At 36.4% G+C, this 12,312-nt stretch overlaps 1 protein-coding gene across 1 annotated transcript in view; it reads right to left on the bottom strand.

Moving 5' to 3' along the window:
• Positions 1-3,569: 3,569 nt before the first annotated feature.
• Positions 3,570-12,312, bottom strand: part of LOC122810676 (extracellular calcium-sensing receptor-like) — a 360,788-nt gene continuing 352,045 nt past the window's right edge. Inside the window, exon 3 of the mRNA XM_044082246.1 lies at positions 3,570-4,603. Coding sequence (XP_043938181.1) covers positions 3,570-4,603 — 1,034 coding nt within the window. The remainder of the gene's footprint in view (positions 4,604-12,312) is intronic.

Genomic DNA, 12,312 nt, shown 5'->3' with positions numbered 1-12,312 from the left:
AAGATTTTTCTTGAAGAGTGCTAATGAAGAACTTTGCTTGACATAGATGAGTAGCCTGTTCCAGAGTATGGGAAGTCTCTAGGACAGGAATCTATCCCTCCAGCATGTCTTGTTTATTGTGGTGACAAGGTTTAGGTCCCTAGAGCATGTAGCTTGGATGGATTGGGATTTCTTTAGGTGTAGCATGTCCAATAGCTTTGGATTTGACATAGCTTTATATGTTAGGCAGAGATGACCTCGGAGTAGGCGATATGCTACAGAGTAAAGCTGGAGTTTTTTGAGGTGGTCAGTGTAGGGCATTTGTTTGAAGCCAGTAATCCTCTTTGTGAGGTACTTCTGTGGCCTTTGCAGCTGCTGCAGATGTCTTGTGAGGTACATTCCAAAAGAGGTGTTGTACTCTATAATGGGTCTAATGAGTGTTGAGTGGAGGGGAACAATGACCTCTTTTTTCCTGGATGAGAACCCTTTTATGATGAGGTGTGCCATGTAGAAGAACTTCCTTACTACTGTGGTGATGTGACTATCAAAGGAGAGACTACTGTCCACCTGGGTCCCAAGGTCTCTTATCACACATTCAGTGTTAAGTAGATTGCTGCCTATGTGGTAGTTCATGGGTACAGAGTTTTTACCAAAGGGTATGACACTGCATGTTTTGGCATTGAACTTGAGGCCATGGCTCTGACACCAGGCATCTGTCTCAGCGAGGCCCTTCTGTAGGATGTCCACATCATTTGGAGACTTGTCTATGGCTCCTAGTTTGCAGTCATCTGTGAACTTCATTAGCCAGAGGCCTTCTATGTTAGCCTGTACTTCAGAGAAGTAAATACCAAACAGGAGAGGTCCCAGGACGGAACCCTGTGGTACTCCACTTGTCACTGCTTTGAGTTGATGTTGCATTAAGGGCTGAGCCTGTAGATTTGGGGATGCCATAACAACAGAATGGTCACTATGTAACAGTGGTGGAAGACATTTATAACTCACTGGTATGTATGCAATGTTTAATATATATCTATATATAAATATTTTTTTCCTAGCTGCATTTTCCACAGTGGAAGTTAATCTTTTCCAAAGTGAAGGAGGCAAATGTTTCCTTAATCCATTTGCTATGTGAATAATGCACTAAATGATACCAACCGTGTTCCCAAATTAGACCTGTATTGTATAGACATTGGGTACATACTCTTCCAGATCAGTCCCAGCTGACAAAGGAGGTCTATAAATACCATCTACAAGCAGTATAGTTTCTCTTCTTTTAACCTAATAAAAATACATTGTATCATATTTGGTTCAACTCTAAACATGTTCACATTAAAGACTTCAAACAGGTCTTTCAGCAATATTGCAATACCCCTAGCTTATTTGATTTTATGATGCTTATACTGACAATAATGTGTACTATGATTTATTTTTTTGTGCTGAAAATGTATTTTTGTTTTTGTTTAAATGTGGAGCTTTTCTCCCCGGGCCTCTGCTGAAAATGGAAATATATCCAGTTGGACTAGCCCGGTTAACAAATGTAAAATAAATAAATAAATAAATAAATAAATTGTGATAATAAAGTGATTTAAATATTGACATCCAGTTTGTCTCTCTTATCCAGTTTAAACCTTTACACCTTTTACTCTGTATCTCATTTTTGCTAATGATGTTATCATAAAAGTAATATATCTATTATTTAAGTGGGATTCTATCCTCGGTGCACTCACTTTAGGTCTACTCATAGTGGAAGCAAACAAATAGTCTAGGCATCTAAAAAGTGCAACCTTGGCTATGTTTTCATTCATTTTTATAATACATGTTTTCATAGTGTGGGCACTGTTTTAGTTTTTCATCTGTGAAAAGTGCTGCCAGCGTTGCTAGAAGAAAAATATACCACTTGTTTTTTTTTTGTATTTCATTTTATTTTATTTATTTATTTATTTATTTAGTTAGTTATTTTGTTTTAATTTTTCAGGTACCTGTTACAAGCATTAATCTGTATAATGCATCATACATTGTAGCATTCTCCTTCAAATACTAGGCTAGAGTTAAACAACAGAGGCTCATTACAGGAATGAAACACAAGTTTATTAAGATACTTTGTTCACACCCTACACCAAAAATATGTCAAATAAATTCCGCTCAGCATTATATATTTTCTTTTTTCTTCAGCTCATTTACCCATTGATCAACATAATTCTGACAGCATGCACCATATTCAGTTCTATTCAGTAAAGAGAAAGTCCTATACAAAGCTACATTTAGACACCTGCTATAAAATTACAAAATCTTCTAATTCTGGGTAACATCGGATTGATTTAATGCATACTTTAGGTTTTACAAAAAGACAGTTAACAATTCTTAATTAGTTTTATGAAATAAAGTTCCAGAAATTGCCTAACCAGACTTATGTACTTTCTGTATGTATACTGACACATGTGAGTGCATGTGTGTGTGTGTGTGTGTGTGTGTGTGTGTGTGTGTGTGTGTGTGTGTGTGTGTGTGTGTGTGTGTGTTTGTTGGTGGGGTGGCTATATGTAACATGTAATACATGTAATCAAATTATCCTGTGCAGTTTTCTTGAATGTGGCTATGAATAGTTTTAAGAATAATGAAGCCACAAGACAATTATTAGAAGTTAATGGCAGTTATACAGGATGATTTGTTTTTGCCATCAAACATATTATGTATTTATTATGCAAAAAGAGTATTGTGAAATCAAGCATAACTATTTGTGAAGCAAGAAACCAGCTGCAAATTTTTTTTTCTATGTTTCGCTAAGAAAGTATCTTTTTAAAACAGATGCAAATGATGCATTAACTAGTAAGTCTAGATGTACAGGGAGCAACACCTTTATTTGCTTTTCTGACATGATTTGTGTTGTCAAACATTTTAGAAAGGCATGCTTGAGAAATGCTTGCAAAGGTGCTGATTTCGGCTCACTTGTTTATGTTTATACATTTATAATTTTACATCATCAAATGTATTGAAGTTAATTAAAACTTAACCAAGCCTTTTCACTAAAGTACATCTTAAAGGGTCTATATCACTTTGTCGAACTTTAAAAAGTTCGAACACCATATGGCCGACACCATATGGTCGAACTTTAAAAGTTTGACAACTTAATAAAAAAAAAAAAACACAAAAACTTACCTGAAGGTTGTAAGCGGGGGGGGGGGCCTCTGCACACCCCCCTGCTACTTAAAATATACCAACTCCAAGATCGCACTACATTGCAGGAAAGGGAAAGCTTCCCTTATGGAGATTTCCATTGAAACATTCGAAGTTTTACAAGGTCGAACATATGGTTTCGACCATATGATGTTTGAACTTGTAAAAGTTCGACAATGTGAATGAGACCCCATTTAAACACTTCAAAGAAAAATGAGAATTATTTTATGAGAAAATAATAGCAAAGTCCATACTTAAAGTTTACAATGTGAATGAAGTGTATGTAGTTTTGAAAAAGGAAAATTTTACATGTATTTGTTCATAAGTGAAAGTGTTGTGATACTGTGTGAGACAAAAAGTATCTTTAGTGAAAGGTAAAAGTATGATGCCATATTACAGTGATTCATGAATGGATGACTTCAGCTTTGTTCAATGAAGGAGTTACTTGTTTCAATGCTTTTGTCTTGCCTAATTCCATTCTTTATATTAGAGCTGTTGTCTGGTGACTCAGAAGTATCTGTGACTGAACTCATATTTTTAATACCTGATATTTTTTGGCAATATTCAAAGACTGATTTTTTAATCCATTCTGATGTGTTTTTTTCTGGCTTAAAAACCATAATGTAGCATTTGTAGAAAAACAAGAACCCTAAACAAGAAAAAGAAGAAACCAGTATAGCAATTACAATGCTTACAGTTTGTGTTAAGCTATATTTTTCAGTCGCTAGGATATGAATTGTACACATCCACACTGCAAGGAATGCCAACATACTAAATGCAATCTCTGAGGCATCATTGAAGTTAGAAGGAAGAGATCGGGACTTTACTGCACAAAGACATGATATCAAAGCCAAGAGAACCAAATAACCAATTACACCAATAAGCCAGTATGGTGAATTGCTACGGCAAATAATGTCAGTCTGGTCATGTGTGTCTTGTGTGTCAATTCTACGAATTTTGGGAGGGTCAACTGTAACCCATATTACACAGATTGTGACTTGAATTAAGGTACCTATCAAAATGATACAAAGAGAAAAATGTTTTTGAAATGGTGATGGTCGTTCAGTTGAAATAAAAAATGCACTTAGTATTCGGAAGCTTCTGGCCAATATGCTTGACAAGCATATAGCAAAGCTAATTCCGAACACAGTCTCTCTGGCTAAACATCTCCAGCCTGTAGGTTCACCAAGAAAACCTAATACACTAAAAAAACAACAGATGTGGCCTACCATGTTGCAAACAAATATGAATCCTCCACTGGCTTTAACAATAGGAGTGTTTGCATGTTTTATATAAACTGCAATCACTAAGATAGTCAGAATCAAACCAATGATTGAAATAGTCAGAAATGTTATGCCATAAGCATTACTATATGCTAAATAATTCGAGGTTTTATTCTTGCATTCTGTACTTCCAGCACTGGACCATGTTCCATTTCCACAGGGCTTACATGCTGCAAAAAATAAAGCATTTATAAAAATAATTAGCAGTCATAGTCTTGTAAAATATGTTAGCCAGAAAATTTATGACATAAGAACAATTAAACATCTTTCGAAGTTTATCAATACATTGATAATGTTTATCATGTACTTTGTACAATTACTATTAACTGCAAATATATTTGTAAAGTGGAGGGAATGGTGTGGGCTTTCTGGTGCAGAGGTAAGTGAAACTGAAACATTTCAATGAACAAAATAGTATGTTGTTGATGAAATGTTAAATTTTCAAAAATGGCCAAGATGAAGTGGATTATACATTTTTAGTTACATGAAATGAAATTTCTGATTGAGAAATGCTTATCATTCCCACTCATGATGCTTGTGGTCAGAGGTTTTCAGTGGTAAGAAGTGATTTGTGTAAGCTGCTGTATGTTTTCATGGAGTGAAGGAATGTATGCCTGCAAGTGAGAATGGATGGGAAGTGACACTGTCAGCATTACGTTTGATGTAACTGTAATTTTCACTAATGCCTGTGCAGTCTGTGAGCTTGGATGTATAATTATCATGGTCTGGGATGGGTGTACCTTCTAGCATTGGGGATAAGGAAGAAGCAGATCATATACAGCATATATACTACATTGGACATGACATTATGCTTTGGGTTTTGAAATAATTTAGCAATTGTTTCAATAAAGTTTGAACTTAAGAGACACATGATTCCAAAATGATCCCATTTCCATTAATATAGCAAATGATCAATGAAATATAGTATTTTTCTGTTAGAATAACAACGATAGTAAAAAAAAAAAAACACAGAGCTTAGAAACCTGCAGCTCAGATGAAAGAAGCATTAATGAGTACAAATATAAGCATTTATTAATAAAATATTTTTGCACAGATCAATGGTTCATCAATGTTTATGATTATTAATGCATTTAACCCATTGCATTTAATGGAGGAAATGCCCACTCACAAGTCTTTGTGTTGCTCATAGGTAAGAATTTGTTGATTTTCACACACCTATGAAATCAGCATTTGCATCTTGCAGCCTAGTACTAACAGTCCTCAGTCCTTTCACCTTTACGATGAACAAATATAAATGTAGATGGAAACAAGCTGAATTAAGACAGGACCTTCAAGGCCAAAGTTAGCTTCATAAACACATCTGTATGCGACATGTATCAATGCATATGACACAGATGACAACTTTGCTTTTGGAGCAGGTGATATTATTTTGCATACAGTCCTTACCTATGGTGAAAATCTCTGTCTTGATTCTGTCACACTCATCTGAAATGGCATTTTAGACCATAATTATTTTCAGTCATTCATTCCAGTCTTTAAAAACTTTCACACATATTTCCAAAACAAAATGGATGATTATGGGATTGTTGGCAAGAAAACATAGAAAACATCTTCAGTCATATCTATGGGCAGGATTATAATAAATAGTGTGTAGCATACAGGAACAGTATGCAGAAATATAGTGGAAAGGAGATTAAAGTTATAGTGTTTTATTATATTTGAGTGACAATTATTTATGCTTTTAACCTCAACAGATAGAGCAGGTTCATGTTTATTGTTAAGCACCTAGGTTTAATCACCTATAAACTGAAATGGATAAATACATTAGGTAGGTGACTTCCACAGTGCTAGAGAAAAAGTGATCTATTACTAGTTACCAAGAAGACGGCTGATGCAAAATGCATATGCAAGTCTACTGCACAGAATACATAACAGTGCAATAGTATTCAGAGAAAAGTATATCTTGTGGCAGACCTACCAGCTGTAATTGCATTACACTGCACTTACAGAGGTGAACTCCTAAGACACAGACAACTGTGTCTTTGTAGAAGTACTGCTAGTCAGTCTATCAGTTTTACCAGGGGTGGCCTTAGTTAAACCTATTTGGCTCAGTGGGGCCCTTTGCCCACAAAGAGCCTTACAGTGTGTCAGTCTATGTATAGTTTCTTATTTGTTTTCCTTGCAATGTAATTGAGTACTGTCCAAACCCATTGTTGTGTAAATTAAACAGCACTTTTTGTCTCCCCCTTCTTTCCATTGTCACAGTGGGTAAGATTTTGACACAGATCTGAATAGTTTTCACATTTATTTATTTATTTATTTTGTATTGTTCATTTTATATGAAAACTATAGTTTGGTCTTATATCACCCCTCTAATACCTCTCAACTTCTTAGCTCAAGAATTTAATAATTATGAACATAACCAACCATACTGGGAGTCAGTAGTGGTGGTGATGGTGGTAATAGTCCAAATATCATGGCATTTTTGTGTTTAAAAAGTTAATAGAACAAGTTCTGCCTCACATTCCATTTTCAGAACAGTAAGAAGTATGAAAATCTAGCGCCATGTAATACTGACTGACAATAATCTTCAGCGATTTACCAGAAATCAAAAATTGTATGAGAGGCAGAGTAAAAATATGTGGAAAAATCAGGAAATTTCTTCAAAATCATGGACAACTGAGAATTGTGCCCTCCCCCAAAAACGAATGGGGTCTGGTTTTTCAGTTTTCTGTCATATACTTCCAGCTCTCCAACTTAACTGTACTTTCTTCTTTACTTTGCAATTTGCAAGGCAAGTGCAGGTTAGAGTTGGAGAGATGGGATTGGAGATAATACTTTTTTATGTGTGATATGTGGCTTGGTTAGCATTTCCATTTCTAGCTATTAAAATAGTTGTTAAAATGCACATGAGTTTCTTTTCTTTTCATAAATTGACTGTAGTCATGTAAGTATGCAAATATCTAGTCCTAGTCCTGAAGAAATAATATAAGTAATAAAAGTGAGGAAGCTGATTGCATCGGGATGATACAACAAGTTAACTTCTACTAGGGTTCGTTCTCTAAATTAACTCAGATGAGTGTTCATACACCCTGCAGTCTTGAGCTATACACTATATAGACAAGTTTGGTATATAGCCTCACTGTATGTAGGTATATAGCAAAACACTTTTGGGAATCAGTTGCTGCAGGGATAGAGGCTCATTTCTGGGATTACTTTAAGACTGTAGTTTTATCTTGGGAATGTACAGAAGAGACATTTTGGTTCTGTGTTGTTTTTATTTCAAAACAGAACAAAATCTGAAGAACAAGCATAACACTAACTTGTGTTTCATGCAGTAGCTTAATGTTACCACCAGCAAAAAGAATAGGTCATTCCCTCAGGTTAGTGACACTATTTGTCTTTTTTGTATATTTATTTAAAAAGTTGGTAAAATACAAGCATATTATCTAACTGGTATTTTGTTATTTAAGGTAAGTACAAAGCTATAAAGTGCTTTTATTTAGTCACTGCAATTCTTGTCAAATACTTATCATGCTTTAAGCATTACTAAATCAAAATCTTACTTAAGTTTTATTCACACATTTTCCTTTGACATACTTTAACGATCCTCATCTCTATACATAAAGATTTTATTTTAAAAACTGTAGTTCAGATTACTGTCTTTCCCACTTCCACACCTTTCACATCTACTTAATATATTGCCCATATGTATTTCCACACTGCTATTCCTTTCGGCATAAATCTATTATAATACCAAATATTTAAACATTAATATTAAAATAGTCTTCACTGAAAACAATCATCATCAACCTCACCCCCTTTTTTCCATTTCTACAAGAGAACAGGGTGCACATCAACTGTTGCACTCTTGATTCATTTTCATTCTCTTACGTTGTTCACTTGTCATCTTCTAAGCACTACTAAATCAAAGTCTTGTTTTTTATTGAGGACTGCAGGGCATATGTATACTCAACTTGATTAACTTAGACAAAAAATCCTAGTAGAAGTACAGTGGAAATATGTTAAATTATTGCAGGCATAGAAGAAAACAATGCAGATCAAATCTCTTAATGTATAATTCATGGTGATGAGTATAATGGTCATGCTGACCATGATGGCCATGGTGGTGCAGTGGTTAGTGTTGTTACCTCACAGCAAGAGCTTCTCCAGTTCCATTCTTGGCTGGGGTGCCTTCAGTGTGGAGTCTGCATGTCCTCCCTGCAGTCAAGTGGGTTTCCTCTGGGTGCTCCAGTTTCCTCCCACATTCAAAAGACATGCAGTAGGTAGCTCTGACACTTTAAGTTGGCCATAGGTAAGACTTTATGTGTGAGTGAGTGGTACACATGAACTACTGTGGTGGGACTAGCCACCTGGTGGTGTAAACCTTGGCTTGAGATGATTGCCACTGCTGAAGTGACACCCCAACCCCATGCGCAGAATGGGAAAAGGGGTTGAGGATGGATGGATGACTATACAAAACCTTTTCTTTTATCAATCTTGCCAGATGTGTATGCGGTGGAACTTATAAATGCCAATGCAAATGCAGTCAATATGCCATAAAAAAACTTGTTAATCTGGAATCACTGCTAAGCATGTAATCTCAGTAGCAAACAAATGGAAGAAAGAGTACTATGTTTCATACCGCAAGGCGTCACTAGAGCAATAACTGTACAATACATATTTAGTCATTTTTTTCTTTCATCCATCACACAGATGTGATTTTCTTCATTTCATATTATTTGTGCAAAGGATGTGAAACATGCGATTTGAGTTGGGCACCAGATCTGTGCCATATTTCTTAAATTTTAAGGGACACTCATGGCTGATGAATGGGAAGGTAGTGCTCTGTTACCATAGTTTTAGGTAGTTTTAGAAAACCATAAAATGACTGCTGTATGTCTGTTTCAACACCCTGTTTGTCTATTATTTGTCATATACTGTGAATTTGTTAAAATGTCAACCATTACAATAATGTCAACTTATATTAACACTGGAAAAATAAATTAGACAGTAGGGTTATTCCACACAGTGATTAACAGGTGAAAATCATCTGTGTTATAACAATATCATCATCTGGATACATGGAAAAATGTATCTTCAAGCTGAATATCATGACCAGTGATGACTGTTATAATGATTGGTTGTTCAGTTCAGTTAGTCAAGTGTAGATGTTTACTATGCTGCAGGATATACAAGGGGAAATTCACCAGTATATGGGAGTGGTGAAGTCCAGGGATAATGCAATGGTGATTCTCAAACAAAATATGGTTTCTCACATGGCTTCCATCTCAGCATCTGTCAACACACTGGTGAAAGCTTACCAGATAGACACTGATGATAGTGCAGGGCTTAATAAAGTGTGAGTCTACATGTACAGTGGAAAAATAGGCCAGGCACTACATGTGTCCCAAGAAATGACTGGAGGCATGGTTGTAAAGTCAGCCAAGGATAAGCCAGTTACACCTTTAGATATTGTTGGTTTTGATTTGCTATGTCATAAGTACTTTCAGTTTGGCATTGCCTAAAAAGGCAATAATGTGGAGGACAGTGTTTTAGCTAATACTGAAAAGCCTAGAGGGCAGAGGTACAGACCATGCCTGGCAAGGCAGCATGGTCTACTGACCATCTCCTTCCATGCTGATAGATATTGCACCCTCTTATAATGACACCAGAAACTAAGCAAATTATTAAAGTCAGTCATCTTCTGTTTGTAGTCTGGTATCATGCTTGGAAAAAGTAAAATGCTGCTCATTGTCAGGCTCGTAGCAGCCTGGGACACATATTCTGAGAGCACTTTGTTATCTCTCTCTCTTCATATAGTTTAGAGAGATACATCCCAGGTAACTTTCACCCACGTAGATTATCACTTAATCATACTGTTCCAATGATTTGAGTGTGTGCATCATGTGGTGGATCCTAGTCCCTGAAGAGCAACTGACCATGACTTTCAACTTACTCAGTCTGGTGAAAGGGACATCAGTGTGTCTCACAATGAAGTCTCCAATGACCAACATTTTTCTCTGTGGTATGTGATGAGTCACTTTCCAGAATCTGGTAGTGAGCCTTGCTCTTTGCTTTTGTAACTGGGCTATTGACCTTTTTATCACCAACCAGTGTTATTTCTTAGCCAAGTCTGTTTTTCTTCATATCTCACTTTTTCCTGTACTCCTTTCTTCTGATGGTTTCTTTGACATTGGCATTTCACCACCAGCATTCCTTATGTGTTTTATTTTCATATATGACATGGCCACATATCTGTTCTATAGTTCTCACACATGCTGTTTTAAGCAACTGCCATTCTTTTTCAACTCCACATATTTTATTTAACAACTATAATCACTTTTTGTCACTAACACATCATTGTCTAAGCACTACTAAATCAACATTTTACTATTTATCGAGGACTGTAGAGCATATGAACACTCAACTTGGTTAATTTAGAGAAAGAAGCCAAGTAGAAGTACAGCGAAAATATGCTAAAATATTTTAGGCATAAAAGAAAACAATGCACATCAAATCTCTTAATGTATATGTAATTCATGGCAGTGAGTATAGTGGTCCTGATGACTGCGCAAAACCTTTTCTTTTATCAGTCTTGCCAGATGCTTATGCTGTGGAACTTATAAATGCCAATGTAAATGCAATCAATATGTGCAGGGCTTGAAAAAATATGAGCCTGCATATACAGTGGATGAATAGACCAGGCACCACATATGTCCCAACAAAGTACTTATGGCATGGTTGTGAAGTCACCCAAGAATAAGCCAGTTACACCTTTAGATTTTCTTGGTTTTGATTTGCTATGTCATAAGTACTTTCAGTTTGGCATTGCCTAAAAAGGCAATAATGTGGAGGACAGTGTTTTAGCTAATATTCAAAAGCCTACAGGGCAGAGGTGCAGACCATCCTTGGTAAAGCAGCATGGTCTACTGACCATCTCCTCCCATGCTGATAGATACTGCACCCCTTATAATGACACCAGAAACTAAGCCAATTACTAAAGCCAGTCATCTTCTATTTGTACTCGGGCATCATGCTTGGAAAAGGTAAAATGCTGCTCAGTGCCAGGCTCATAGCAGCCTGGGACACATATTCTGAGGGCTGTTTGTTATTTCTCTCTTCATATAGTTTAGAGAGATACATCCCGGGTAACTTTCACTCATGTAGACTATCACTTAGTCATACTATTGCTTCTGGTCCAATGATCTGAGTGTGTGCATCATGTGGTGGATCCTAGCCCCTGAAAAGCAACTGACCATGACTTTCTCCTTGCCCAGTCTGGTGAAAGGGCCATCAGTGTGTCTCACAATATGGTCCCCAATGACCAGAATGCTGGATTGTGCGGTGACTTTCCGTACGGGTTTAGTAGTACAGGCTTAATGAGATGTGGCTGTATGTGTTGTTGTGGGTGTTGTTTTGAAAGAGTGCTTTCAGGACTGCTGATGGTATTTGTTACATGTACTTTATCTAGGAAGTCTTTTGGTTTTAGAAAAATGACATTTAAGTGCCGCAGCATATGTGGATCTATGTGGCTGCTTTATATTGTGTGTGCTGGGTGTAGCGTGTGTACTACTGACAACCTGATTGACATTAGGAGTGCTTTTATGTCAGAGGTTTGCCTCCAGTGGCATTGTGTAAATACATCTCTCGCATACAATATCAGTTTGCTTAAGAACTTGCTTGTTATCAGTAAACATGAAGCTATTTCTACATTATCTCAGGATGGCCATATCTACCAAGATGATAATGGAGATTATGGGAAAGTTTGTATCCATGGCAACAAGCCCTTTTAATTGATCAGATGGTTACAGTGAGAGTATAAAGTGATGTCAGGAGTATCTGATTTGCAACTCTGGGTGCAGTACTTGCCACTGAAAATTAGTTGACCTTGTGCGACTAGGTATTGGTGAAATGT

Source organism: Protopterus annectens, chromosome 9.part0 (assembly GCF_019279795.1).
Source record: "Protopterus annectens isolate FY-2018-M chromosome 9.part0, PAN1.0, whole genome shotgun sequence".
NCBI lineage: Eukaryota > Metazoa > Chordata > Ceratodontiformes > Protopteridae > Protopterus > Protopterus annectens.
This window is presented reverse-complemented; position numbering and strand designations above follow the sequence as displayed.